The sequence below is a fragment of the Gasterosteus aculeatus genome, chromosome 7 (assembly GCF_964276395.1).
Source record: "Gasterosteus aculeatus chromosome 7, fGasAcu3.hap1.1, whole genome shotgun sequence".
NCBI classification, from domain to species: domain Eukaryota; kingdom Metazoa; phylum Chordata; class Actinopteri; order Perciformes; family Gasterosteidae; genus Gasterosteus; species Gasterosteus aculeatus.
In genome coordinates this window covers 30,264,847-30,291,734 of record NC_135694.1, presented here as the reverse complement: position 1 = coordinate 30,291,734, position 26,888 = coordinate 30,264,847, and the positions used below count along the sequence as shown (strand labels likewise).

The 26,888-nt window shown below is 47.7% G+C and overlaps 2 protein-coding genes across 8 annotated transcripts; both read right to left on the bottom strand.

The window, feature by feature from the left end:
• Positions 1–1,623: 1,623 nt before the first annotated feature.
• Positions 1,624–20,662, bottom strand: clip2 (CAP-GLY domain containing linker protein 2). Of its 6 annotated transcripts, XM_078106941.1 has the most exons (19): positions 20,103–20,662; positions 19,537–19,865; positions 18,214–18,428; positions 13,634–14,151; positions 12,009–12,133; positions 11,666–11,879; positions 9,554–9,751; positions 9,364–9,467; positions 9,090–9,150; positions 8,227–8,277; positions 6,640–7,026; positions 5,660–6,226; positions 5,510–5,567; positions 5,138–5,221; positions 4,753–4,909; positions 2,826–2,985; positions 2,503–2,691; positions 2,331–2,394; positions 1,624–2,227 (listed from the first exon to the last, which is right to left on the bottom strand). In XM_078106941.1, exons 3-19 carry the CDS (start codon positions 18,311–18,313, stop codon positions 2,211–2,213), a joined length of 3,054 nt encoding a protein of 1,017 aa, XP_077963067.1. In that variant the 5' UTR covers positions 18,314–18,428; positions 19,537–19,865; positions 20,103–20,662; the 3' UTR covers positions 1,624–2,210. The 6 variants fall into 6 exon arrangements, with proteins under 6 accessions (XP_077963067.1, XP_077963069.1, XP_077963066.1 ...); XM_078106943.1 differs by lacking the exon at positions 8,227–8,277; XM_078106940.1 differs by lacking the exon at positions 20,103–20,662 and having other exon boundaries at positions 19,537–20,027.
• A 1,743-nt stretch (positions 20,663–22,405) lies between these two features.
• On the bottom strand, positions 22,406–26,807 carry rbm41 (RNA binding motif protein 41). Of its 2 annotated transcripts, none has more exons than XM_040180623.2 (7): positions 26,323–26,807; positions 25,284–25,400; positions 24,715–24,916; positions 24,042–24,246; positions 23,461–23,873; positions 22,777–22,924; positions 22,406–22,626 (listed from the first exon to the last, which is right to left on the bottom strand). In XM_040180623.2, the coding sequence occupies exons 1-7, from the start codon at positions 26,328–26,330 to the stop codon at positions 22,502–22,504; spliced, it is 1,218 nt and encodes a 405-aa protein (XP_040036557.2). In that variant the 5' UTR covers positions 26,331–26,807; the 3' UTR covers positions 22,406–22,501. The 2 variants fall into 2 exon arrangements, with proteins under 2 accessions (XP_040036557.2, XP_077963070.1); XM_078106944.1 differs by having other exon boundaries at positions 25,284–25,523; positions 26,323–26,345.
• Positions 26,808–26,888: the final 81 nt, after the last annotated feature.

Below are 26,888 nucleotides of genomic sequence, written 5' to 3'. Positions count from 1 at the left end.
CACTGATGGCCAAATAAAGACTTCTGTCTTCTGGGTGAGTGGCCTGGTACCCGATTCCTCCAGAGAGGGTTGGTGGTGAAACACCCAAAAGCATTTAGAAATAAACATAGTCAACGGTTGTTTGGGATTTAAAGGTGCGGGGCGGGAGACTTGGCGCCACCTCGCGGCGAGGCTGCGGTGATGAAACCGACCGACACCGTCTCCCGTGAGCCGAACCGGTTCCAGAAGAAATTAACCTATACTCCAAAAGAAAAACACAACGGTTGTCTTACTGGTTCCGCCCTAAAGAAAAGACACTTACTGATGATCCATTCCTACCTCTAAATGTCACACACTGAACTTCATGCACTGCAGTCACATTGTCACATATAGAAACAATTAGGAAAATGAGTTCAATAGTTTAACCACTTATTCTATATCCGTTATGAGACTGTAGGTAACCATAGCAACCGTAGTGATGCTTTTTCCTTCCGTTTTCTGGGCTCCATCATTCGCCATCCCTTCACACATGCACACACACACCGTACATTATTATATTATATGGCGCCATTTAGCTGACGCTTTTATCCAAAGCGACTTTGCGGCATTGCATTTTTATCCCATGGTTTTACATTTTGCCTGGGAAGCAATTAGGGGTCGGGTGCCTTGCTCAGGGGCACACAGCCAACCTCAGTTCCCAGCGCACCCTCTCTGCTCCATGCGCCACATGTTACTTTCTGTTCGCTGGTGCACTTTACTTTTAACTTTTATTTTTAATTTAAATTCCTCTGGCACCATGTTGTCTTACTGTCTGATGTCGACCTCCAAGTAAAAATCCTTGTGTGTCTGACATATTTTGGTAATAAATGTTCCTGATCCTGATGGAATATGTAATAATTAAATGAATTAGGGGTTTAAGGATTATTCTAGCAGAAAATAAGATTTGACTGTACTATAACTGTATACTCGATCTTGTATAATATTTTCTTGAAAACGAAAATAAAACTGCTTTTCTTCTCTACGTCTGCTTGTAATTGTGTTAGTAATATTGATGCACGGTACATCAGTTCGGGAGCTCAGATTAAACAAAAAGTTGATCTTGGACGTTAAAGAGGACGCTGCTAAATGCAAATACAGATTCAACTGTTCCGATTGCACTTAACATTTTCTTTTCACTGAGATAAATTGTGTAGGATTCATTTTCTTAACAAAACCGTGTTGATCAAGGCGGCATGTTAATCATACATGGAAAAGAATATTCTTAATAACATTACTGCCAATTCATCGCTCTAAATGTTACACACTGTATCTTTAAAATCCCACATCTTAATCTGCAATGGGGTGTATAACTTGCTTTTGACACAAATCACAATCAAAAGGGAAGAGTGGGTTAAAGCAGAAGCAGCGGGTTTTTCTGTATACTGGTGGGGAAAATAAGTATTTGGATCAGACTCGCATGGATGGAGACCAGAGAGGTGGATTATGTTGCAGTAAGTGGCTGAGAATATTTTATGTGCGTGTTTTAGCAACAAAATCCAACCAAAAGTGTTGGAATAGATTATCACACAAACGGACTTAACCTTTGGATTTTTCACAGCTGCTTTGCAAGCTTTCAGTGTTTGTGTTTCATAATCAGAAGACAGATTTATTAGTCAGAAACACTTTAACGGGCCTTTTTAATACTTCCATTAACCCACAGTTACTCGTCATATTGTACACGAAAGCAGGAGAAGCGACAAATGAGTCAAACTCCCTGGAAATAACAGCGTCGCTGGCCAAGAGGATTAAAACCAAGCTGAGTAAAAGTAATAAATAAAACAAACAGAGTCACTGAGACCCAGTTTCTTCAGCTCTTCACGTCGTTGTCCACCGGCTGTCTTCTTTCCGATTCAAAATCAACAATTGTCACAGAGTTCCCGGCAACTTGCGGATTGAAATTTGTCTAACTACTTTAAAGCATCGAAAGTCTGAGGCGCTGCACCCACAGCGTCTCTTGTTGTCCACGTCCCCTGTGTATATTTCGTAGTACTGTAACCGGCCTTCGTGATTGGCTAATAGGGGCTTTCTGCAACAGACACATAAATTCACTCGAGACAAAGAGATTCGTTGTTTTGGTATTTAACTGCAAACGGAAATCTTCTCCAGGCGGGCCGGCGCGGGACGAGACGTCGGAAGAGCTTTTCCTTCAAGACGGACCTCCGCAGGTCCCGGTTCAGCCTGGTCTCTTCTGCTCATATCAGTGCTGTTCCTGAGGAGACCACAAAACAACAACCACAGGGTGTCTCTCAGCGCCGAGGAGCATGAACGACATCCCCACATCTGCAATGGTTTAAAAAAGGAAGACGGAATACCGACATCTCGAGCGCTGCCCGACTCCTGGTGATGAATCCCATTGGCTGAATTTGCACCATGCGCCTGAAAAACACGCCAAACGGACTCTTTAACCGGCGTCCTCAGTGGAACCAACACTTGGACATGATCCACGGCATTCTTCACGGAGTCTGTGAGGGGGAAAAGCGTTACCAGGCTTTTGTCCGGATGCCTGCGCATGGCCAGGACCAGCTGGTCCACCTGCTGGTTGTGATCCATGGCGTTCCTCAGGGCGTCCTCCGTGCTGAGCAGCCGCTGGCGCAGGCGGCTCACCTCCGAGTCCAGGACCGAGGGGTCCAGCATGGAGTACCGCCGGTGGTCAGGTGAAGACCTCTCCTGACCCTGGAGCGCGCGCGCGCACACACACACACACACACATTACACCACCATGCCACAGTGTGTGTGATTAACATCTGGAATGAAAACCAGTTTCCTGTTTCCATTCGATTGACCCCCAGAATCTCCCTCCTCCTCACCAGTAGGAGCAGTTTGTCTCGCAGGCTCTTGATGTCGTCCTGGAGCTTCTGCTCCTTCACCTTCCACTCGGCCTTGTGCACTTCTCGGTTTAGGTCTTTCTCCACGTCGCGGGAATGGCGGTGTGACTCCAGGAGCAGCACCCTCAGTTCGTTCAGACTCCTGGAAGGACGACACACATTGGAAATCACGTGTTTGATCAAAGTCAACTGCAGACAGGCAGTGACGCGGCATGCCAATCATGTGACGTGCTCATAGTCTGCAGGTAATTTATTCAAAATGTTCTAATATAAAATGAGTTGTGAGATTTGAGATTGGACTCTGCAGAACCAATACTGGTCGTCTTCCTCGTGTCTCTCTGTCTCTCCCACAGGACTTCAGGCTCGCCGACCATCACCAAACCGCATCACATCTCCTAATATTGCTTTTCTTTTTACACTCACATGCGTGTTTATATTGAACCGCATTCTCCTTTGCTTCTAAACATCATTATGTTTTCCTCGTGCTCGTAATTGGCTTTTTAAAAAATTCTCATCCAATGATAGAAATGTTTTCCGCTGAGTATCCTGAGGCAAAGAACGAGCTTGTTTTTCCCCCCCTCAAAGGATGTCATTGACTGAACCATCCACCTTCACTTCCACTAACCCAAAGGGCCACACACTGAATATATGATGCTATATCATTTTATTGCATGCAACATAATTGCTGCAGCGGTGATGCACAGAGATTATTTCGCTGTAGCCAGAAGCACTTATTTTTAGTGCCTTGTTGCATTTAGTAACAGCATAACCATCAATAATGTAAGAATTACATCATGCAATCATCATCCATAAAGCAGTGACATTGTTACAACTTTCTCTTCCCACTGAGGCGGTCGGATAATCGACTTTCATCAGAGGCTGCGAAAAAAAAAAGGGTCAGAAGGAACTAAAGTCCATCTGCGAGAGACGTTTCTGCTCCATGAACTCTGGAGGAAAAGACCAGCTGGCCGTTCCAGCAGCGCACCAGTTTGTGTGTCCCAATACCAATGAAAATACCAGGATGAGCCACATATTTTATGTTTATTATTCCTATTGTAATCAATGCAGAAGAGTGACACCAAGTAAGAACTGATTAACTGTACAAACGCAATAACAGCAGGAAGTTTGTGTTAAACACACAACACTCGTCTGTAAATGTTAACAATCATACTAGTTCCATAAGTGTCTTTTCTGACTGATTCTGTGTCTCCCATAGAGCTGTAGGCCAACTGCATATACATGAATAAAAAGGCCTAGTTCTGAAAATAACCACAGCGCTGATTGTCCCTGAACGTACTTATTTATATTTGTCAGTCTTCAGGTTTCTTGACTATTGTTATTATTATGATGATTTTTAGGGGTATTGCCAGCTGTTTTTTGTTTGTCTATTCGATTTATTCATTGTCTCATCTGGATCCTGTGTCTGAAATACAATTGGAGTGATTTATTGATATGTATTTACACAATTTATATTGAATATTGTACTTTCATCTTAGCTAAAATCTGAATTTATCGATGTACACAGAACATAATGGAGGAGATAATAGGGTACTTGTGCTTTAAATGATCTAAAACGGGGCCAATCGAGGACCATCCTGGTTGATGGTCTACCAATCACCTCTATCTAGCCTTTGTTTCTTTAGCATAATAGTAAGGTCGATAAAACAACTTTGTTTTAGTTCAGCTTTTAAAACAATGAAGACGGATATTGCAGACGGAACGCTACAGAATGAAATAATAGCGTCGTTAAGTTGGCAACAGGTGGAATGGGATCAATACGTCGCCTGTGGGCTCCCGGTACGCGTCCCGTTATCAGATCGATCACGTGATGCATTTCCGTCGGAGACGTTATTCGTCACTTTGTTCTCCCGGCGCGGGTTGTGAAATCAATACAGCCGCGTCTCCATACCTCTCTTTCTTCAGCAGCTCCTGGCTGATATTCACCAGCTGCCCAGAGGCATCATGGGACTTCCTGGTCATGGACTCAAGCTCCGCCTCCAAACGCATCTTCTCCCTGGCCATGACTTCGGCTTTCTTTTCCCCCGAGCGAACTTTGGCCTCCAGTGCTGGTGGGTGAAGATGAATGAGAAAATGGCCGTTACCATTGATGATAAATGAGACGTTTGTGTTTAGGAATGGAGTGCTGTCACATTGGGTCAAAATACTTTCCAAGAGTCGCCAGATAGAGCAAAACACTGCGTCCGCAGTTTGTTCCCGCTTTAAAAGCGGAAGAAGTCGAACCTCTTGAGTCGTGGAGTAAAAGCCGCTCTGTGAAATGACGTAAATGAAATTACCTCCCGTCTGGCTCTTGAGGGCTTCCACCTGGGAAGTGAGGGTGGTGACCTCTTTCTCCCTTTTCAGCAACTTCTCCGTTGTTTCTGAAGAAAAACAAACGTTAGAGTGCACTAGGACACCTTAAAATCTAAGGGACTCGAATGGTTAGAAATTAAAACATTAATATTGTGTTTGAATTATGAAATAGAGACGAAAGTTTGGTTGTTTTGAAGAAGTAATATACTGCTTAGGGAATATTTTAAATACCTCAAAGATCCAATATAAGTTTAAGTGAACTCAACATTTACAATAATTTCCAAATTAACAGAAAAATAAATGAATGATTTGCTTCTATAATAAGCAATAATTGTAAAATAAGCACGTGTTGAGACCTTCGAAATTCTGTTTCAGCTTCATCTTGTCCTCTGAAATGTCATTATCCTCTATCACCTGAAAAGAGATGACAAAGTGAAGAGAGTTTAAATCAAAGCGCTGACGGGGGTATCGGAGTTTGCGTCGGGATTTCCTGTTCGCCCACGCACGTTTGCATCGCGGGTTGTGTAGCGGGCGGCCTGGATGGCCTGGAGCTGGTTGGCCGTCACCCTCAGCTTCTCCTCTAGTCCCCGGATCTCCTCTTGGCTCTCCGCCTGGGCCTTCTGCACAGCCTGATAGTCCGCCATCTTCTTCTCCGACAGCTCCAACCGCTCCCTCAGCTGCTCCGTGCTTCTGTCCCACTCCACGCGCGACTTCTCCATCTCCGCCACCCTTTGCTCCGCCTTCTGCAGCTTATCGGTGGCCTCCGCCAGGGACCGCTTGCCGCCGCTGGCCTCTGCCTCGGCCCTCCACGCCTGGTTGCCCTCGGCCAGCAGCTCTTTGGCCTCCTGGAGGCGAGTGCAGAAGTCTTCGCGTTCCTTGCTCAGAATGGCGGCTTCGATCTTGTGTTTGGCCTTGAGGTTCTCCACCTCCAGCTGGTGCTCCATCTTCAGGCTCTCCAGAGTGGCTCTCAGCTCCTGGGCGTCCTTTTCTGGAGTTGGGTGGTCGCTACTCAACGACGCTTTCAGTTCCTCCAAGGAACGCTGGTGGTCCATCGATAAAGTCTCAAATTTCACCTGCAGAGCGAAGCGGGAGGAATTCATATTGGTGGGGTGGTTTGGAGATAATAAACATTAATGGCTGGGTTGGTAAAGTTCTTCATGGTATTACATCCGGACAGTGAATAAAAGTGTCTAACAAACTGCATTCTCTCTAATGACCACCAGGGGGCGAGTCCTCCGTTTCAAGTCTATGAGTAAATGAGTCTACTTCTAACTTATATATAAATATAAATATATTTAACTTTATGGTTATGATCTCAATCTCTAGTCTCAAGTCTTTTGAAGCTCTGCATGATGTTCATTTTTGTATTTTCGATGACCTGAATTCAACTTTAAAAACCTGAAATGATCCTTCAGAGCCAGCGCCCTTCTGCCTGCCCACGCATACCTTCACACAGCTGAGGGTTCAAACAGATGAAGCGGAATACCTTCCAGGTGTCCATCATCTCCACGTTTTCCTTGGTGGCCTGCTGGACCTTCTGCTTCATCTCAATGACCTCCTGGCTTCTCTTCTCCAGCTCCGCCTTCATGGAGTCCACCTCCTGCCGGCTGGCCGCCAGCGCCGCCCCGTACTTCTCCTTGAGCTCGCCGCTCTCCTCGTGGTGCTCGCGGCCCGCCGACACCGGCTGCGCTGGCGGCGGCGGCTGCGGCGGCGGGGTCTCCGGGCGGGCCTCGCCGTCGCCGTGGTCACCGCCGCCCCGCGGGCTGGCGTCGGACCCCCTCAGTTTGGCCTGGAGGTTCTCCATCTCGGCCCTGCGGAGGCTGAGCTCCTCCTCCAGCTGCACAATGCGACTCTGCTCCTCGACTGTGGTTTGCTGGCGGGAAGAAGAAGAAGAACGGGAGGAACGTCAGCCCTTTGTAAAAGAATCACGCCCGGCAACTAAGCCACGTCGTTCCAGAGAAAAGGCCAAAAAAAAACAGACTTTTAAAAGCGGAAATCAGGCCTCGGGAAGACGGAACTCAGGGAGACCGACGATCCTGAGAAGAGTTCAAGTGATGACACTCAGCGTGTGGACAGTGACAAACTGGTGTTTCGGCTCCCTGCGGTTCTCCCTGAGGCCGAGTACTGGACGATGATGGATTCATGTCGACCTCACAGTTTACGATCTGTCAGACTGGTGGAAATATTTATTTCACCACTTAGTCTGTTTGTCTCCTAAATTCACCAAATGCTGCCGTTGGATAATTTCCTAATTTTCATGAACTGGGGGAAGTGTCGTGGTGACATCTAACGCTCTGATGCTGGAATTTATTCATAAGAATCTCTGACACTTTCAAAATGAAATCCTAAACAAACGGACCCGAGCTGCTGTTTTTAGTTCGATATCTGGATCTTTTGTTTTTTAGCGACTGTTTTGTCTTTGGCTGTGAACTTTGTGACGTCTGCTCTCTGAATGAAGACATGTTATTGTCATTATTAGTCCAAGCTATTGTTTTAGAGGAGAGCCGTCAGCATACTGGCATTTCACAGACAGATGTTTTAAGACGAACCATTATCCGTACTTCCACGATAGCGCGGCCCTCGTATTAAAGGTCTGCAGCCCCGTCGCTCATGGAATCATTTTTCATCAAAGGGCACAAAAGGAGCCGACAGGGTCAACGTGTCACTGTCCAAAGATTGGTGCAGCTCACTGTGTGTGCGAAGAAGAGGAGAGCGCAGCCATTCTCTGATCTTCTAGAAGCAGCCAAGCAAACATGTATGAATATATAAAACAAAAAGGCAAAGAACAAAGAGCTCCATACGGCGACTTCCAACATCTGCACACACTTCAAACAAAGGGAGGAGGACGGTGCACAGCTGTCGTCTGTGGAGACAAGGACCTCAGTCACTGGTTGATTGACAGGAGAAGCCCGACTAGCATTCAGATCACAGCACAGACACACGGGAGCAGAAAAAAGAGTCTACGCGGGATTAATCTCCTCGGCGGCATCTGAAGGTCGACGAGAAGTTTGAAGAACCGAGAGAGCTCGACGGAGGATCAAGAACAAGAGCGGGACTTTTTTTTTTTCTTCACCTTGGTTCTCTTACCCAACCTCGAGGACACTGCGCCGCGAGAGCATCCCCCCTGTGGGACAGAAGGACACCTCGCTGCATGAAAATAAAGACCCAAAACCCAAAGGAAACAACTGGACACCATCCTCCAGCCGAGGCCGTCAGGGTGGTGTGGAGGACCGCCTGTGGGGGGGTGGGGGAGCATTGGTGGAATCCCGGGAAACAATCTAGCAAATCTTTTCACGCGTTCACGAACTGCGTGACCGCTCCGAAGCTCGGGGAGATTCCTCCGCTACGTCCTGTGGGCGTGAAGTCTGTACAGCCGAAAACATGGGTCACAATTTCAAAGATTGGCCGCAACTGAAGAGGAGGCAGCGGGCGCCTGGGTTGCGTTTGTGGTTGTTACGGTAAAAACACTTCAGTCGCAAATTCAAACGAGAACAAATTAGGTTCACCTCGCATTCGGGTTCCTTCTCAAGAGGAGCGAGGACAAGTGGTGCGCCGCCTCTCACGGATGTCGCACTTTTCGCCGTGGCTTTAAGACTTAGCGGCGGGCAGACTTGGCTGAAGCTTTTAAAGCTCCGCCTGACTTTTGAACCCTGAACTGAGCTACGGCTGTAAAACCCCGGCCAGCTTTCCACGAAACACCGGTCGTGCTGCGGCAAGCAGGCGGCGCATTGAGGGCCGAAGGTGTCGATCAAATGCTGAGAGGGGCTCTGCATCGTCCTCTCGTTGACGCATTTTTAAACTGCGAAACGGCACAGATCTGTCGTCGTGCATCCAAAATACATTATGCCCTGTTGATGATGATGTTAAAGGACACACTGGATGTCAGCATGTGGACGTGCATTTATTTTAAAAGGTATTGATTATGAGGATAAATACCTCCAGGTCTCCTTTGGTGATGGATTCCTCTTCCACTCTGAACTGGAGGTCCTCTACTTTCCTGCAAAACAATTCAAATAAAAGTGTGTGAGATGTTTTTGTTGATACAATGGGAGTTCCACCATGATGAAACCTCTGTGGTTCTAGCTGCCAGCTCTGCTTCTAAGAGTTTACGTTACCTTTTATTTTGGTTCTGATCTATCTTCCACGTATAAGTATACGATTTGGATTTAGGTACCAGAACCTTCTCATGCGAGCCCGGCGGTCTGATTACCTCTTCTCTTCTTCGAGCTGATTGGCCAGTTCCAGTTTGTCCTTCTGCGTGCTGGCCAGCATGGCTTTGACCTGCTGCAGGTTGCCCTCGTTCTCCGTTACATACTGCGGGTATACGAGAAGATATCTAAGGGTCCGAATGGGTTTGAGCCGAACGCAGCGTCAGAAATGAATAACACGCGGCCTCCCACCTGCACGTGCTGCACCTTGAGGACGCTCAGGTCCTTCTCCACCTCACAGATGTGGCTGGTGGCCTTGGCCATGTCGGCCCGCTCCTGGTCCCTCTCGGCCAGCAGCTGCTCGATGTGCTGCTGCTTCTCCTTCAGGGCTTCCTGCAGCGCGGTGGTGCCCGAGATCTTGCGGGCGTAGCGCGACGACGTCTCGGTCAGCTGAGACGAGGGAGGACACGAAACGTTGGAACGGGGCGAGGAGAGGGGCTCAAACTAAAACAAACGTTCCGTGGCAGAACCACCTGGGCGGGGTATGGACGAAACCCGGGAACATAAAAGGGCTTCTAGACAAAACCCCCTGGTATATAGACGAGTTCTCAGTCTAAACCCCCTGCTGGTTCTACGTGGAACCTCTGAGGAGCTTTTCAATCACAAGACATGTTTAATATACACTGGCATCTTGGCCACATGAGGCTTCAAAGAATACATACATGTCAGCGTTTAAAAACCATCGGCCATCCACAGGGAATATTTTCGACTGTCAGTAGAAGTAATAAGGCTCAGGTGTTTATTGAGGCTGCAAGATGCCACGTTTCCTTTGACCACTAGAGGGTCCTCGGTGAGAGGATTCATCTGCGGGATCAGATGGCCTTTATTTATTGTTATGGGGCCATTTGTCCTTGGGACCAATAAATTATTACGTCAAAGGGCCACTGATACCCAGGTGCACGATGGTCCTACACCTGGCTATGCCCTTAAATAACCTCCAGGTGCCCACAGTATTACCCGTTCAATTAGACGTCCAATTAACCAACCGATTAACCTAAACTATGCATACCTAATGACAAAAAATGATTAAACTAAATTGACTACAAAACCAGAAAAGGCGATATTGATAGTATAACAACCTAAATAATTAAACAAGAATATTTAAGAATAAATAACTAAAAGAAAATGAATAGCTCCCACAAATAGAAACAACCCAGATCCATTATTTGGCGAATTTAGAAGGAACTCAAAGGCTCAGATTGAGGTTTTAACACTGTTGAACTGGCGGATTCTTATCCACGTCTCAGTTTCACAACATACAAATTAAGCGTCCCAAAAGTGTTCTGTGTGGCTGAGGTTCCATTTCTGCTCGCAGGGAACCCTTTTTGGGAGGAACATTTTATGAATTTATTTTTCAAGTATGACACACCTGCAAAAACTGGGACGGAATGTGGAACGGTAGGTGGGTTCTGAATGAAACCCGTGAATATAAAAGGGTTCTCAGTAGAGCACATAGGTGGGTTCCTGCTGGCACCCTTAGGAGGCGCAACGGTTCTGGGTGGAACCTACAGAGAGGTTTCCGTTTGGACCATTAAGCCAAGGGAGGGTTCTCCGTACAGGTGGTTCAAGGTAGAACCCTTTATGAGAAAGACCCTGTAGGGTTCATAAGTAAGTGTTCCCTCGTCGTAACAACGTGAACCCCGGTACGCCACAGATTTATGGGATGACAGCAGGGAGAATACTTTGTGCAGCTAATACAGAACCGCTGCCAACAATCAAGGAAAGTAACAGCCAGGGTTCTCCATCCGAGATCTGGCCGGGAACCAGAAGCGTTGATCAAAGTGAGATGGCCTGAAGACCGATTCACCCGCTTCCCCTGAGGTCAGTGGTCTGAGGCACAAAATGCAGAGTCAGACAATCCGAGCTTCACACTGCAACAACATGCAGAGCGCTGAGTCAGCTGTGCAGAGGAGGGAGGACGTCCCCACGCTGAACTCATCATGCTGCTGTCCGGCTTTTGGAGGCAAAGTAATTGCTCCTATTGAAGAAATTGGAATTTGATAAAAGGTATTATTTTAAAACCGAAGGGGCAAGTCTGATTTAAAGCCATTTTTTATTGTTTTTAAACTTTTAAAGTCTTTGTTGGATTTCATGACATTGCACGTTGTAACTGGTCTTTAAAAGGCCTTTTTCAAAAGAAATATACTGGGAAACAATCGTTTGCTTATTTCCTTTTTCCAACGAGTTAGACGAGAAGATTGATGCCACGTGCATGTAGAGTAAATGTTTGGCCAACTCCAGAGGAGGTCGGCGGTTAGAGTCCTCCGCCTCTCTGAAGCAGCCGCGGCTTTGTGTTTGTCTCACCAGTCCGGTACGGCTGGGCCGCCCCCCCACGGAGGAGGCCACCGAGCTGACGGAGCTGATGGAAGAGCTGCTGGGGCTGTGGGCCAGAGAGGAGACCCCCATGGCCATCCGCTTGCTCTTCTTGGCCTTGGCCGGGCTGGTGGACGGGAAGCCGATGCGGATCACCTTGTGCACCGGAGCGAACAGGCCGAACTTGTGGAGGCACTGGAAGTACCTGCGGGGGGGGGGGGAGAGGTAGGAACACGGCCCTTCTTTGGCATCATGCTGGGGGGGGGATCCTGTCACATGATGGTCTCTACTACGTTCAGTTTCAGTTTTCGCTTCGTCTGTCTGTGATGTTTACCTTGTTCCAGCCACAGCGCCATCGTTCTTCCCCAGGGGCTCATCGAGCTCGACCCCGCACCATTCGCCCTTGGCGAAGTCTGTCTCTCCCATGTAGCGGATGACTCCCATCTTGGAACCTCCCACCTGGCGAACAAGACGGAGGAAAGAAGGCCCGACAGTTGAAGCGCGTTCACGCCAATCGTGAGGGGACGACCTCAAAAAGAAATCGGTGAAAGGCGGTCGCCCGGCGTCTGCTAAAGTCGCTAAAGCCAGTAAGTCAATCAGAATTTTGGTAAAGAAATATTGTGGTCCTCTTATGTCTTAAGGCAGCAGCTACCATGCTAGCATAGCCGGGCTAGCATAGACGGGCTAGCATGGTAGCTGCTGCCTTATTTCAACGTACTCTTACATTCTTTGTTTATTGTTTTGTAAATGTACACATTTTTATTTTTAGTTCTGCCTTTTGCCAATTCACAGAGTTTATGCTCTTGCACTAATCAATCAAAGTCAAATGACTTGTTTGTCGAACTCATTGCTGATCAACATGTACAAAGATCTGGTATAAAATAAATGAACACTATACCAAGGACAACACACTAACGCAGCTAATGTTTTCACTCGATTTAACCTCCACTAATCATTTATTAAGGTCTTTGTGTACTTTAAAGAACGCTGTGTCCTCTCGCTGTTCCTTTTTTTTTTCTTGCTTAGTTTCATCCAATAAATAGTCCAAACCCAAAGAATACTCGCTTTACAATAACATTATAGGGAGGTCGGGGGGGTTAAAGTACCTCAGAGATACAAGAAAGTCGAGGGAACAGCGAACTAGCACAGCTGCTAAATACACAGGAGCTGAGGCGCACTCAGAGATACGAAGACTAAATATTTCCTTATAATTTCAGACGCAGCATCTCTACCTATAACAGCCGTCTGTAACTACATTGAATCCATTGCAGTCGTCGAATGTAGCTATATATATATGTACAAAATCCTGACTATTTAAAACCCTTCTGCACCAGTAGGCCTGCTACTCGTTTGGCGTGACACAACTGGATCCCTCGTGAGCGATTACACGAGACGGGCTCGGGAAAGAGACGGCTTCCCGGATCAATGTGTCAGCAGCGATTCCTCCTCCCCAAAGTGCTGAACGTAATCCTCAGTGATTTACACATTGACCAGGAAGGAAGGCAGCACGCCGCTTCAAACCGCACGGGCGCTGATGTAACCGTCCACCAGGCAATGGAAAGCAATGTGACCAAGGGCCGCTGCTTCAATGCGGGAACCGTCTTAAGGGGCCCCTTCGATATGCTATATAATTGACACGCACGTGTTTTTTGGAGGAGGATTTTCTAAAAGGTGCAAAGGATGAAGTTTGAATTCTAGTTCTAGTTCTATTATTTTATTTTCACATATATATATATATATATATATATATACATATATATATAATTATTTTATTTTATTTTCACATATATATGAAAATAAAATAAATAAATAAATGTATTTATTTATTCATATAATAAATAAAAATAAATAATAATATTTGTATTTTGTAAAAATTTTGTAAAAATTATAAAAAATACATTTAAATAAAATGAAATACAGTAGAACAAACCATTTGTCCTCCAACACACAAGTACTCACCAAAACCCGATCTCCAACTCGAAGATCCTTTTCGCCACCTTTCTTAACCGAACCCTTGACCGAACCGCTGTCGGACATGTTGGACCCGGACTCGTAGCCCGTTTTCACCGCGCTGTTGAGCAGCCCCTCTCTCAGCGGCACCACCACCCTCTGGCCCGGGGGGACGCCGTTGCCGCCCTGCTGGGTGTGATTCTGCGCAGAGAAGGAGTCGGCGGAGTGGCTGTCGCTTCCCTCGCCGACCGGCTGTCGGTTGAGCTTCGAGGGTCGCGTGAAGATGCCCTGCAGGGGCTGGCACTCGAAGTAGCGCACGCCGCCCACTGACCCGTCGTTTTTGCCAACTAGGTCATTCAGGATCACGCCTGCCCACTGTCCCGGGGCAAACTGGGTCTCCCCCAGGTAGGCAATAACTCCAAGCTTGACCCCGTTGACCCAGACCTGCTCGCCCACTGTGTAATCACCCAAAACATCGTCGCCCTCTTCGGAGATTTTAGTCGGGGTGGTGGGCTTGAGCGGCGTGTCTGGAGAAAAACAAAAAAAGGTTTTATTTCTAACAAAGTGCGGGGCGGGAAAGGTTCCTGTAACAGAACGATACGAACAAAAGAACTGCAGTGAACCGAGCCGAGTGGTAAACACTGCGCACGTTGTGAGATCATCCTCATTCAGTCCAGCAGAACTGCCTCCACGCGGTTTGCATCACGCCCGGCTGTGCACTTTCTGCAAGATTAGTTGTAAATGCACCTCGGCGAGGCGGGATCTGTGATCTGTAACCACCTCCGACACGCAGCCTTTGCGTTTCGCCTGTTTGACGACGCGGATGAAGCTGGTATTTCTTTAACGTACAGAGCGGTTTCATCGTTGGGTAAACCGTCGGATGACATTGCGGCGAAACGTTTGGCCCTTGGTGCATTTTGTTCTGTTAAACGTCACATTTGCAGACCGAGGGAGAGATATTGACAATCAGAGTACTCTCATTGATCAGTAATATGTCCAAATGGATGACGCCGGGAGCAAACTGACATTCTACATCGACGTCTGCCACAAGTCGCTTTGTGTTTGACCCACATCTGCAATGCAGGTTGGATTACGAACTTTGTCCAAAGTGAGAGAGGATTTTTATTTAGAAAACCATGAGCACTGTTTGGGGTTTTTAATACTTCTGATTGGTCTGTCAATGACAGCGTCCCTGTTCTATTCGTGCGATTGGTCGACAGACCTCGTGGAGCTGCTACTCGCCGGTTTCTGACATATTTAGAAATGTATTTTGACAGAATCCAGTTTTCTCACCAATGCACAAATTCAGCTTCGGTTCCTAAACTGTCGTTTAGCTTTGCACCTCCACGCACTGCGAGGGCCGGCGCCGCACCGTGACTTCCCTTTTGTCAGCACAGCACCAATCAGCGCATTGTGCGATCCGGCGGACCCAGAGCCGCATTTCAAACCGACCCCGGCCGGACTCGTGATCTGCGGTCGCCTCGGCAACGGGAGCGCGAGGGCAAAAAGGATCCTCGGCAGAAGGGGGTGAGTGGAAACACAGCCCTTACTTTCAGCATTGTGCTGGCGCACCTCCCACCGCCCTCTGAATCCCACTATTCATCAGCTCCGCACAATGAGAGCTCCACAGCTTCCTCCCCCGCCCTCCAATTACCCCCCCTCGCCCTACTTTGGTTCCACACACACACACACCTCTTTCTTCAGCCTCTTTAACGCGACCACAATGGCTATCATCTTGTTCTTTTTGTTTTAAATATGGCTCATCGGGCCCAAAACGCGTGGTGTCTGCAGCAGTGCTTGTGGCGGCTGCGTACGGACGCCGTTGTGAGGAATGTGTGTCGCCTTCGAGTCTACTGTGTTTCAGGTTAAATCGTTTATGCATAAGCGAAAACCCACACAAACAAATGACGTGTTCCTTGTTTAAGAGAAGTAGAAAAATCCACATCTTTAAGATGTTTTCAATGAGCTGAAAACCAGGTGAAACCAAGGTGGAACTTTCTGTTTTGCAGAATCTGCGTTTCCAGCCTTTGTGTTTGGTTAATTAGCCTTTTAGCCTCATGCTGCCAAGTCCAGAGAAGCTAGAAGGGTCTTCGCGATGTAGCCCGACCCTAAAGTAAACTCTACTTAATGTTCTGCATCGGTGAAATATTCTCAGAGTGACTGTGCCTTTGGTACGAAGCCTTCAGTGACTATTACAGACTGGAGCCATCAGAGGATTAAAGAGTGGATTCCTAATGAGGTCGCTCTCCCTTCACATCACTGGGTGTGTCCCATTGAGGGCGAAGCTGCAAACAAACAAGTGATTTACTGCAAGTCAATATTGGATTTACGGGTTACGGCTTCGCCGTGATGGAGTTTCTTCATTAGTCAGGCAGCTCATTTGCTGAAGCAGATATCTCCTCCCCGTGTTCCTCAACATTCATTTCCTGCTAAATTCGGTACATTTAAGTTGGAAACGTTATCCGGGGGGTCACCTGGCCAATGTGATTTTTTTGTGTATGCCAATAAAAAAAAGACGTAGGATGTCAGAATACAAAAGTACCAGGATGTTCTACTACATCCGGTGGCCTTCAGCAGGATGCCCGCGTGCTTTAACTGACCCATAATCCTTTGTGCAGCGGATATACGAGCGGGAGGGTCAAAGTTCAAAGTGCCACGTCATGGGGAGGTAGTGTCGCCCAGCTGGGTGCAGGATGCACCAAACGTTTTCATCTTTTTCATGTTGAACTTGGAGCAAAGCTTTTGTTTTAAAGCGGCCCCCGTTCAACGCGTACATCGTGTCATCGGGGAGCCGTTGCGCGCGTGTTGATCTTGTTAAATCTTAGAATCGCACTAATCAATGTCAACACCAGTTTGAGCGTCTTACAGGCGTTTTGTTTTTTTTACCGTCTTTTGTTTCCAGATGCAGCGCAGACAGATGTGGTCACGGAATAATCCCTCCGTGCTCTACTTGCCCGGGCGACAGCACAAAGATAAAGTTAGCTCGTCGTGTGAGCCCAGCGAAACATTTAGCCCACAAAAAGCTAGATGACGAAAGGTGAAATAGACCATAAAGCGGAGCACGCTTTAGGGCGGGGCTTCATTGGGATCGACGCGCGTCTCTACGGCGACGTTTTTAAAGACTTCGGGTGTTAATCTGCCCCTGACGTGCGTACCACCCTGTGTGGTGCACCACATAGTGTGCACCATGTGTGGTGCACCATGTGTGGTGCACCATGTGGGAGACGGAGCCCGTGACCGCGGGAGACGTGGCGGACTCCTGCGCGGTCGAGGAGGAAGCGGCTCGCCTGCCACGACAGCTTCTTCTGGAGGGCGAAACACTCATTTCTACTCGGCAAAGTGAGCGTCTGCCAACTTCCGCCATGATGGCCCCCTTCTCACGGTGCTCGCGGCTAAAAGCAACAAACGGGGGGAGGTTTGGAGGCCAGTGTTGTCCCACCGATATCTCATTACTGTCGGATGTCTTGGAGAATAATTATAAGGAATCATAATAAAACAGTGCCTTATGAGGTAAACTAAGGTCCCGGTGAGATGGAGTCCAATCAATGTGATTTACATGAAAGTACCTGTGAACGAACTTTTAACTGCTTGATTTATAATAACCAACATTTATAATTTATAGATTTATAATAACCAACATGAGTAGACGAGACCACAAACATTCTGCAAACTTCTTTCTATTTGTTGCTGTATTTCCGTGTGTGAACATACAGGAGCGGCTTTGCAGGACCGCACCATAAATATTAACTCGCTCTATCGTCATTATAAACGATGGAAACAAAACACTTCCTGTGTCGAAAAAAAAAAAAAAAACGCATTGAAGCAACAAAATCGGTTTGTTGTGGAATTCCACAGTCCGCACGGACCGGGACACTCCGCCTCCTCCAGCACACGGGCGCTGGGAGAGAGGCGGCCCTGACGCAGCAGAAAGAGGGCCGGCGTGTGCGTGTTTGCGTGTGCGGCGGCCGTCACGTGGGATAAAAGAGGAGAGGATAAACGTCGGAGAACAGCTGTGATTACTTTCCTTTCCACGGCTTTGGTTTTTTTTTTTTAGCTTTGGTGCGTTAGTCGGATTCCAGGTTGACGGTTCGGAGTCTACGGTCACGTCCAATAACAACGACGGCGATTATTTGGAAGACGGCGTTCACGTCCCCGCTGTGCTCCTTTCACAGTAACGTCTGCATCTAAACGAGACCTCGATTTAAGCTTTTCCTTCATATTCTTGTCGCCCTCGTATACAGTATTTGCTCTTCTACGAGGCAACGTTCAGCTGCACAGGCGTCACATCTCAACACAGGTGAACCCAAAACATCTGGATAGGTTTGGGAAGCGCTTGATTTCCGGCCTGTTAAGAGTTTTCCATGTTAGTCGACCGTGTTCACTTGATTCTGGAACTCCAAAAAAACGCCTCCCAGTTCCTGTGTGTGTGTGTGTGTGTGTGTGTGTGTAATCGAAGGCAGCTGTTCTCTCCAGAGGCATTAACGCAAATAAACAGTCAGAACCGCTTCCGGCGATAAGAAAATATGAAAATTCCTCGAAATGAGGGGAGGGTGGAGGTGGAGGTGGAGGAGGAGGAGGAAGCGACTTACTGTCTTTAGGGAGGACGGGGCTGGACGTCCTCCCCACTGGGCCGGAATGCTTGGGCCCCCGGCCGGGGATCTTCAGGCCGCTGGACTTGAGCATGTTCATTCTGCTGCAGCAGAAGCGGGGGGGGGGGGTGGCGCTCCTCTGCGGGGTGGTGGGGGCGGCTGGTTCGAGGCGCTACAGGGGGGAGCGGCGGCTGTCGTGGCTCTCCATGTTTAGTCTGTTGGGAGAAGTGGCGTCATAAACACAGGCGCTGTCAAACGACGGGGCGCCGCCAGCTTCACGTGCACCGCCGTCCAAGAGTGAATGGAGGGGGGGGGGGGGGGGGGGGGCTAAACGGGGTGGGGGGGGGGGGGGGTCGTAGACCCTGTAAGGAGTCACTTGGTAAATCTAAGGGGTCGCATATGAGAAAGACAAAAAAAAAGTTCATTTTTGCTGAATTTTACTCACAGTTTCATCTTTTTTTCTCTTTCTGTTAAAGTATTGAGCTCACATCTTTCTATTTACGGTCCTCATTCCTGATTCTCTCTCCACCATAACAACATAAACACGAGGAATCATCGCGGGACTTGTTTACATCTCGGAGTGGGACGTACTCCATCACGCCATCATCATCATCGTGGGGGGGCTTCGTTACAAATACAACCCGCACCACAGCTGACGTGAGGTCTTATTCCTTTAGTTATACAAACACCTGCTACCGCACGACACGTCCGATAGCTGTGATTCCACATCACGCAGTAAATACGTCGTTATTAATGAAACGCCATCGCTCCCTGCATTCGTTCGTGGCAGACTTGTCAATAAAATGAAAGGATGATAATAAAGAGAACATGGGAGTCAATGTAGGCCGGTGCCCAAGTGGAGCGTGGCCTACAAGTCATTGGCCCAAAGGCTGTTGAAGACGTGATTCTGTCACGGCTCCAGAATGAACAACGCACATCTGGATGAGGCTGCACATTTCAGGCTTAACCGTCTTACATTGTGATAAAGGATGGAAACAATCGGGCCCTTTAAAACCTGCTGCCGGTGCTATAAAGGCCCTTGAGTGATGGGATTTTTACGCCAGCTTCTCTTCACACACACACGGTGGGGCCCTGGATCCATATTTTTCTCTCGAACCGACACCGTGATTTGAGTGAAAGGAGGATGAGGATGACAACGCGCACCGCAACACACAAAAAAAACACATGCAACGCAACGCCGGTTTGAGCCATTGTTGTAGCTACTGCGGCAACGTGGTCCAGACTGCCCTTCACTACCCCCCCGAGTCACCACCACAAATAAGAATAATATTATTAATAAAAACACGTTGAAATAACACTCACCCTTCTGTGAGGAAATTACAGCGTCCGAGGGCACAACTTTCGGCGTCCTGGCCGGGAAGAGGAGAGGGCGGGGGGGGGGGGGGGATCAGTGGCTGCCACTCCCTGGGATGCAAATATGGATGCTGAGCGGAAATACTGGACGGGAGAGGCAGCGTGGATCAGCTGGGTGATGAGCAACGGGGACGGACCGGTGCACCGGGGGCGGATCAGCGGTCAGACTGCCGGTTCGTTCCCGTTCTTCTCCGGGGAGGAGCGCGGCCACCGAGCGGCGGAGATGTAGCCGAACGCCCGCACACGGATCCCCGGCGGAAAGCGCAGCATCAGCAACACTAACAAACCAACAACAACAACAAAAAACACAATCAACTTTGTTGTCGCCTTGGTTGTGGTTAATAGACTCGGACTTCTGTTCCCACAGTAGCGTGATTTGTTGGGGGTTAGCTCAGGCTCCCTCTCTGACTCAACCCGCCGGCTCGACTGAACAAAGGGGGCTGGGATTGAAGCACAGCCTCCTGGGGGAAGAGAGGAGAGAGCAGACTCCCGTCTGGCGCTTCTGCGTGACGTACCCCGTTTAAAAGCAGGTGGATTTAAACCGGCCCGTACTCATCGGTTCAAATGCACGACTCACAGCGGGGTGACTCAGTGCCACCCGCGACCATTTGTACTAGTTTCTAATTCGGCATGTATGAAAGTAACCAAAAAGCATTGTGTGGCAACGACATGCGCGCTTTATGACGAGGCTTCCGGGGTTCGTCACCCGCCTTCGACGGAGGAGCTCCAGATGGAAAGCATCTGTCGAGACATCCAAAAGTCTAGACTTCTCACAAAATGAGTGTTTTTTTTAAGTAGTGCGCGTACGCCGAACTGAAAATTGGTTCATTGTGTTTAAAGATACGATCTTAAAACACAAAAAATGCACTCTTACGTTCAACGATAGTTAAGCGGAAATTAAACGGGGGGTATTTCGATCGGGGTTTCGCGTGGGTTTGTGTTTGAGAGCAAATACGAGCAGATTTGAGGCAACTAAAATACGTCTGGGAGAAGGACGGGATTTAAACACGGGTGGAATGAACACGGTGACCACGTGGACACATTTGGAAGCGCGTGGGCGATTCGTTCCCATATTCGCCTGATTCTGTGGGTGGGGTCACACCCGTTTACACTTTGCCCATTTCCGGTTCGGGTTTAAGCGTCCAGATTGGTCAGTGCAGCCGAAAGGGTCCAGGCTGGTAAGCACTGTGATTGGTCAGGTCATCCCCTGGTGGGCGTGTCCTAGTTTGACAGATGTCGCGCGAAAATTGTCTTTATTCTTTACTGGAAACAAACATTTCCTCCTCTCGTTGAATAGCTCAACATTTGCTGTGCACATAGTTTATTCCATGATTTTGTTGAAAAATAAATTGCAACTCACTCATGGTCTATTTGTTGTTGTGTGTGTGTACTAGATGTGTTGAGGGCATGGAGCTTCAACCAGCAGCCGGTTAGCTTAGCTTAGCATTCCAATTTTACAACAGCTGAACCAGCTCCCCGCTACAGTGACAAAATCCACCTACCAGCACCTGTAAAGCTCACTAAACAAGATTATTTAAATGTTGTGAGTTTGATCCGCACACAGACCAAAAAGAAATGAATATTTATCATGAATAATAATAATACAAACAGGAACATAAGCCAGTGGAGGCTGCTGTTTGCAGTGATAAGTATCAGATAATCCAACTTTTTTGTGTCTTTAACTAAACCCAGGCAGTATAATTCTCTTTGGTATTGATACAATTATACGTGATCGAATCCTTGTCTGTAAAGACTGTTATAAATCCAAAAATCATCTATAGACAGCTAAGAATCTGATTCCGTTTTTAATTATTAATTAGCTGTAGTTCTGCCTGCCGGCCACCAGAGGTCCCCACAGGTCTCTGCGTTATGTGAGCAAACCAGCACTCTAAACTATTTGTAACTCTTCGTGGTGGCTCCTAAGAATAGCCCAAATAAATAAAATGTATGAACTCTGCTGGCTGTAGATTATTTTCCTGTTCTTTATCCATCAGAGAACATCACATCAATAATAAATTCTAAATTTAGACATTCAACCCAAGAAGGTGCATAAATCTTCCACCCAGCAGCTGCTTTTCTTCATCACATTCACATTAAATCTCGAACTGGCTCATCGTTGCCATCTGGTGACCAAAGTGAATAAAGTACACCCTCCTCATCAGATCAGCTGATCATTACATTATATGTCATTTAGCTGACGCTTTTATCCAAAGCGACTTATAATAAGTGCATTTCAACCATAAGGAAACAAACCCAGAAGAACAAGAATCAAGAAAGTGCAATTTAAACCATTAAGCCGATGTACAACTTGCTATAGATAACTTGTACTTATAATGGATTTTTAAGTGCTACAATTTGTTAGTGTTTTTAGTGGAGGTAGAGCCTAAAGAGGTGTGTCTTTAGTTTGCGGTCTCTCTGTGGTCACTCTTTTAACATCACTTTGTATTCTGAGCCCACACATTTTTGGTTAATTCATTCCAGTTTTTCCTTCTTGAACACATTTATTTCCCTAAATATTCAAAAAAAAGATTACGGTTATATAGATAACGGTTGAGTTTGTCTTTCACATATGTCGAATGTTTAAAATATATATCTTACCTCACAGGTAAAAAAAAAAGCTTAATAGGTACAAATACCATTTTCCACTAAATACATTTGAGGTCAAGTCCTTTTGGTACTACTTATAACTCATCTTTAGTTTTGTCTGTATTTGTTATTATTTTTTCACTTGTGTGACTTACTTAGATGGTCAGACATACTCTTAGTCTCATAGTCTTATCACGATAGGAAAATAGTAAAAAAGAAAACATTACTGTAATGCTCTTCACAGAACATTTTATTTAAATAAAAAAATACCATCTTTTATCCAGATAAATACAAATAAATATATGTACATATAATCACATGTTTTCTTTCATTTCCTCTCCTCCTGCTGCTTCACTCCTTCCTCTCGCTCGCGCCCAAACTCCACCACCACAGGTTTCCCTAGCAACCGGTATCCATGGACCAACTGCAAGGCTCTCTGGGCTGTTTCAGCATCTGCAAAAAGAAAACAAACACACCCGATGATCTAATTTGTCATCACATCATGGCAAAAAGTACACAGCTCACTGTGTGTTTTTTTGTGTATTTTGTGGGTGGGTGTGTCCGTCACTCAGGCAGCACTCCTCCCGTATGACGCTTTCTCACCTGGCAGGGTGATGAAGGCCTGACCCTTCATCCTCCCAGTCAGCAGGCGGTAAAGCACCGGCGGCCCGCTCTCCCCCTCGAACCGGCAGAACAGCGCCACCAGGTGGGCCGCCGAGGCCTGTGCACTCAAGTTCTTCACGCACAGAACCTACAGCGAGATGCATGAAAAAACAACAACAACATTTATCGAGTCATCTGCAGACGCTCAGTGGAGACGAGGTCAGATGATTTGATTCAAGTCGACAGTCACCGTCCTTTTCTTTTGGAAGAATGAAACTATTCAAATTCATGACGACTGCCAGAACCTGCCGCAGTAAAACGAGACTGGCGGGAGATCTTTACGACGCGTGACGCTCAAAAGAACATCACCATCCGTGTCCACAGGGGGGCGCCAGAATCAACACCACATTAAAGTTAATCTAAGTGACTCCACAGTTTCAAACTGCTGACGTTTGTGTGTGTGTACAATGTTATTCATGCAGTCATTGCATTTTGAGTGGTGAAAGAGAAACGCTCTGTTTTGTGACTCTATGTGTGTGTAGTGGGTGTGGATGGAATATAAAGGGTGTGGAAGAGCCTCCTTCCATGTGTTTCATGTCATAATGATGATAAATGTCACAGTGCTTTTAGCTGCCGCCTGATCCTTAAAACGCGAGCGTGTCTTGCAGACGTAGCGGTCGATACCTTGGAGGGTTTTCCCGGCTCGTAGTTCCTGAACCGCGGGATGTTCCGGATCCCCTCTTCGCATTCTCGGTTCTTCCGGATGTCTTCGTCCGAGATCGTCTCTACGTCCCCTCTGACAGTCAGCGGTGCCCCCGACGTTGCCCTCGCGGATCCCCGCAGGCTGCTGATTGGCCGGCTTATGTCAATGCCTGGCGCCGCGGCCGGTGGCGCCGGCCCGCTCTGAGCGAGCAGCGGCGGCTCCGGGAGGGACTCCGATTGTACCGGCTGTGATTGGTCGGATCGGCGGGGAGACGCGTGTTCTGATACAGTCGTTTCTGCAGCTGGTTTCCTGTCCTTACCGAGGACGTCCCTGTAGAGAGAGTCCATCGGATCAGAGGGCGACGCCCCCTCCTGGCTCTCCTGGTTGTCTTCGTCTGTGAGCGAGAACATCGACAAAACTCAGGTGAGATCTTCTCGTCGTCTTTAGAGGCCACATGCGAACGAGCCCTTCGATTGTCTGGGGTTTCTCTATTCGGGAGACGAACCAAATCGACAGCGCTCTCTTTGCGACAGGTTCGCCTGTCGATGGCGCCCTCCCCTACCTCTGTGGTAAAGAGCAGTGAGGAAGCCCAGGCGGTCGGTTCCCTGGAAGAGCGCCCGCTCGATCTCCATCTCGCGGCGAGACAGCGGGCGGCTGGCGGCGAAGCGCTGCGGGCGGGACAGGAGCTCGGCCCTGGCCTCGATCTTGTCTCTGATCACCTGCAGGCGCTGCTGCTTCGCACCTGGAGCTGCGCACACACCGTGGGACTGTGTGGGCACAAGGTCGAGGGGGGGGGGGGTGGGTAGAGGTCACAAGGATATAAAGGAAGTAAATTCGATCTTTTTTTTTTCTGGCTTTTAACTCGTGAGCATGCAACACACTACAAGACCTGGTCATGGCACATTGGGAAAAAACAATCCGAGCTAATTGAAGCGAGCTAATAGCAGCCGGTGGGCAGCGACGTCCTGCTTGGATAAATAAGGGCCGACGTTAATGGCGGCTGCCTTGAGTTACATTACAATGAGTTCAATCTCCATTCAGTAAAAATTAGTATTAAGCAAAGGTTAATTATAAAATCATCATCATGTCAAATGTAGCTTTTGGTGACGAACTTACACTAACCCGGCCTTTTGAAGAAGCGTAATAAAAAGTACATTTTTACAGCACTGCTGCAGGATACACAGCCTTCAAGTCAGTATCGGGAGGACTAGAACCGTATCAAAACGTCTCCGTACCTTCTCCGTCGCCTCCGGCAGGTCTCTGCTGCGCCACAGATGGATCTCCGTTTCGGTCATGCCGAGCTCCCGCAGGCTGGCCAGGTCCTTCTCGCCGTCCTGCAGGGCCCGGAACTCGGAGAGGCTCCTCACTCCGGCGGCCTGTTCCCCAAAAGGCCGATAGAGCGCCGACGGGGCGAAGCACTGCCTCTTGGCGACACATCTGGAGGACGCAAGTTCATTCACAGTTAAGACTTTTTGTGCAAACACAAATCCTAAATGTTGTTCTAAAGTGAGGAGTAAGAATTCGTCGAGAAGGTTTTTGTTAAAGAAAATCCTCCCACTGTGCTGTGAACGATACGTAACAAGCATTTGATGGGCGCTTTTTGGTGGAGTGGAGAAGTGCTATGCTTGCTAGCAGGATTTATCGTCAAAAAGGTTTCCTACATGGTGCTAATGTCACAATGTAACGTTACATCAGTCAGTACAGTGAATAATACAGTGCTAAATCCTTCTGGGCTGTGAACCCGTATGGAAAATAACACAAGGAGGTTTGGCTTGAAGTGTCTCCTTCTTGAGGAGATGCTCACCGGTCGATGTCGACGCCGGTGTGGAGCTGCTGCAGCAGGAGGCTGTGCAGCTGCCGCTGGCCCTCCGTCTCCTGCTCCTCCAGCAGCGGGCCGTCCTCACACAGCTGCCGGCTCACCCTGACCGACACAAGGGACACGGGGTCAAGACGCCGGGGGGACGAAAGTAGGGGAACAGGACACGTGCAGGGAGCGGTGGGACAGTATTTCGGCCGGTTGGTGGACACATACGGTGCAGAGGGCCTACCAAAGGTTCGGGAGGGATGATGACACGGCTGCCACTAAAGATGATTTCCATCACTTATTCATCTGCAGATGACTTTCTCAGCCTCAAATAGCCTTCAAATAGTGAAAAATGCCCAATCCAATTTCATGAAGCCTGCGTTTCATTGTGTTGTCTGACAGATATTTAGTATTGTATGTTTAAAGATATTTACAAATTGGAAAAAAACAGCTAACCATCACATTATAGAACATTGAGCTAATAAATATAAGGTATTTTGGTCGACAAATATTCAATTGTAAAAAAAGTTTTTAGATGTAACGTTTTTAATAATTTAATCAATTGTTTCTTTATAAAAGTGTTTGGCGTCTTCAGAACGGGCGTAAGCTACAAGAAGAGGAAGGCGGTGTAACGGTTGTGTTTTGATGCGCTAACGCACTTCCGTTTGTCATCCTGTTTATTTCAAATTATTAATATCATTTAAGACCAGTATGTGGGACACATTGGGACCTAAGAGGGCAAACAAACTGGACTGCGACGGCATGCGAAGGGGACACGCTCCACGGAACCGGGACATGTCCCCCTCAACGTCTCGTAAAGTCAACGAACACAACACGGGGCAGCTAGCGGACGTTAGCTGCAGCTAACGCGATCTCCATGACAACAGCGGTGCCGGATGCAGCTCGAGCGACCGACGTAGAAGCTACGTGACGTCCTGAAACTTAGTTCACCTCGAACCAAACACGGCTGATTAAAAACGGCCGTATACATTAACATTTGCTAAAATATGCCGCTGATGACGGATCTGTTGAACGTTACCTTCGCATGCTTCCGCCTTACGCTTCGCCCGGACTTCCGGCGTGGGGCATCATGGGAAGTGTAGTTACACACACGCACACACAAATACGTGAACAATAACGACTTAAAAGACACGTTTCATGGTTACACTTCAAGAAAATAATGCTACAGCTTCATTTTTTTTGTTGAGTTTTGAGGTTAAAAGATAATACAATAAAAAACAAGTGTATTGTTGGTGCAGAAACTAACTAACAAATACAAAGTGAATAATCTGACTGTGTATTTTTCTCAGCTCTTTGGCCGCGTTGCTCTCTCTGTCCACATTACAACGCTGCTCCTTGTTATGTTTCATGTTGTGAAATACCCAATAAAGAATAGAAGGTTTCCACGCACCACACCTTGCTTTATTACAAAGGGTGTGGTAATAACCCCACGTCGATCATCAGCTTGGCTGCCTTCCCCTTCATCTCTTTCCCCGGGCTGGCTGTGTGCATGGTCTCATATCTAATGTTATGCTGCAAAGCCTTACTGGATGTGTACTCTAAATCGCTCCCACCCTCCCCACCCTCCCCACCCAGAGTGTCCTC

Bases quoted from the DNA above. Each gene is read 5' to 3' on its own strand.
- clip2 (XM_078106941.1), bottom strand. From the start codon at position 18,313: ATGAACATGCTCAAGTCCAGCGGCCTGAAGATCCCCGGCCGGGGGCCC. The intron at 11,880-12,008 runs GTAAACATCACA...CCCCCCCCGCAG, and splicing joins GGCGCTGTGGCTGGAACAAG to GTACTTCCAGTGCCTCCACA. The intron at 4,910-5,137 runs GTAATTTCATTT...TTCACCCACCAG, and splicing joins CCTCAAGAGCCAGACGGGAG to CACTGGAGGCCAAAGTTCGC.
- rbm41 (XM_078106944.1), bottom strand. The intron at 23,874-24,041 runs GTAGGGGAGGGC...TCTCGCTCACAG, and splicing joins CACTGCTCTTTACCACAGAG to ACGAAGACAACCAGGAGAGC. The intron at 22,627-22,776 runs GTGAGAAAGCGT...TTCTTTTTGCAG, and splicing joins GGCCTTCATCACCCTGCCAG to ATGCTGAAACAGCCCAGAGA.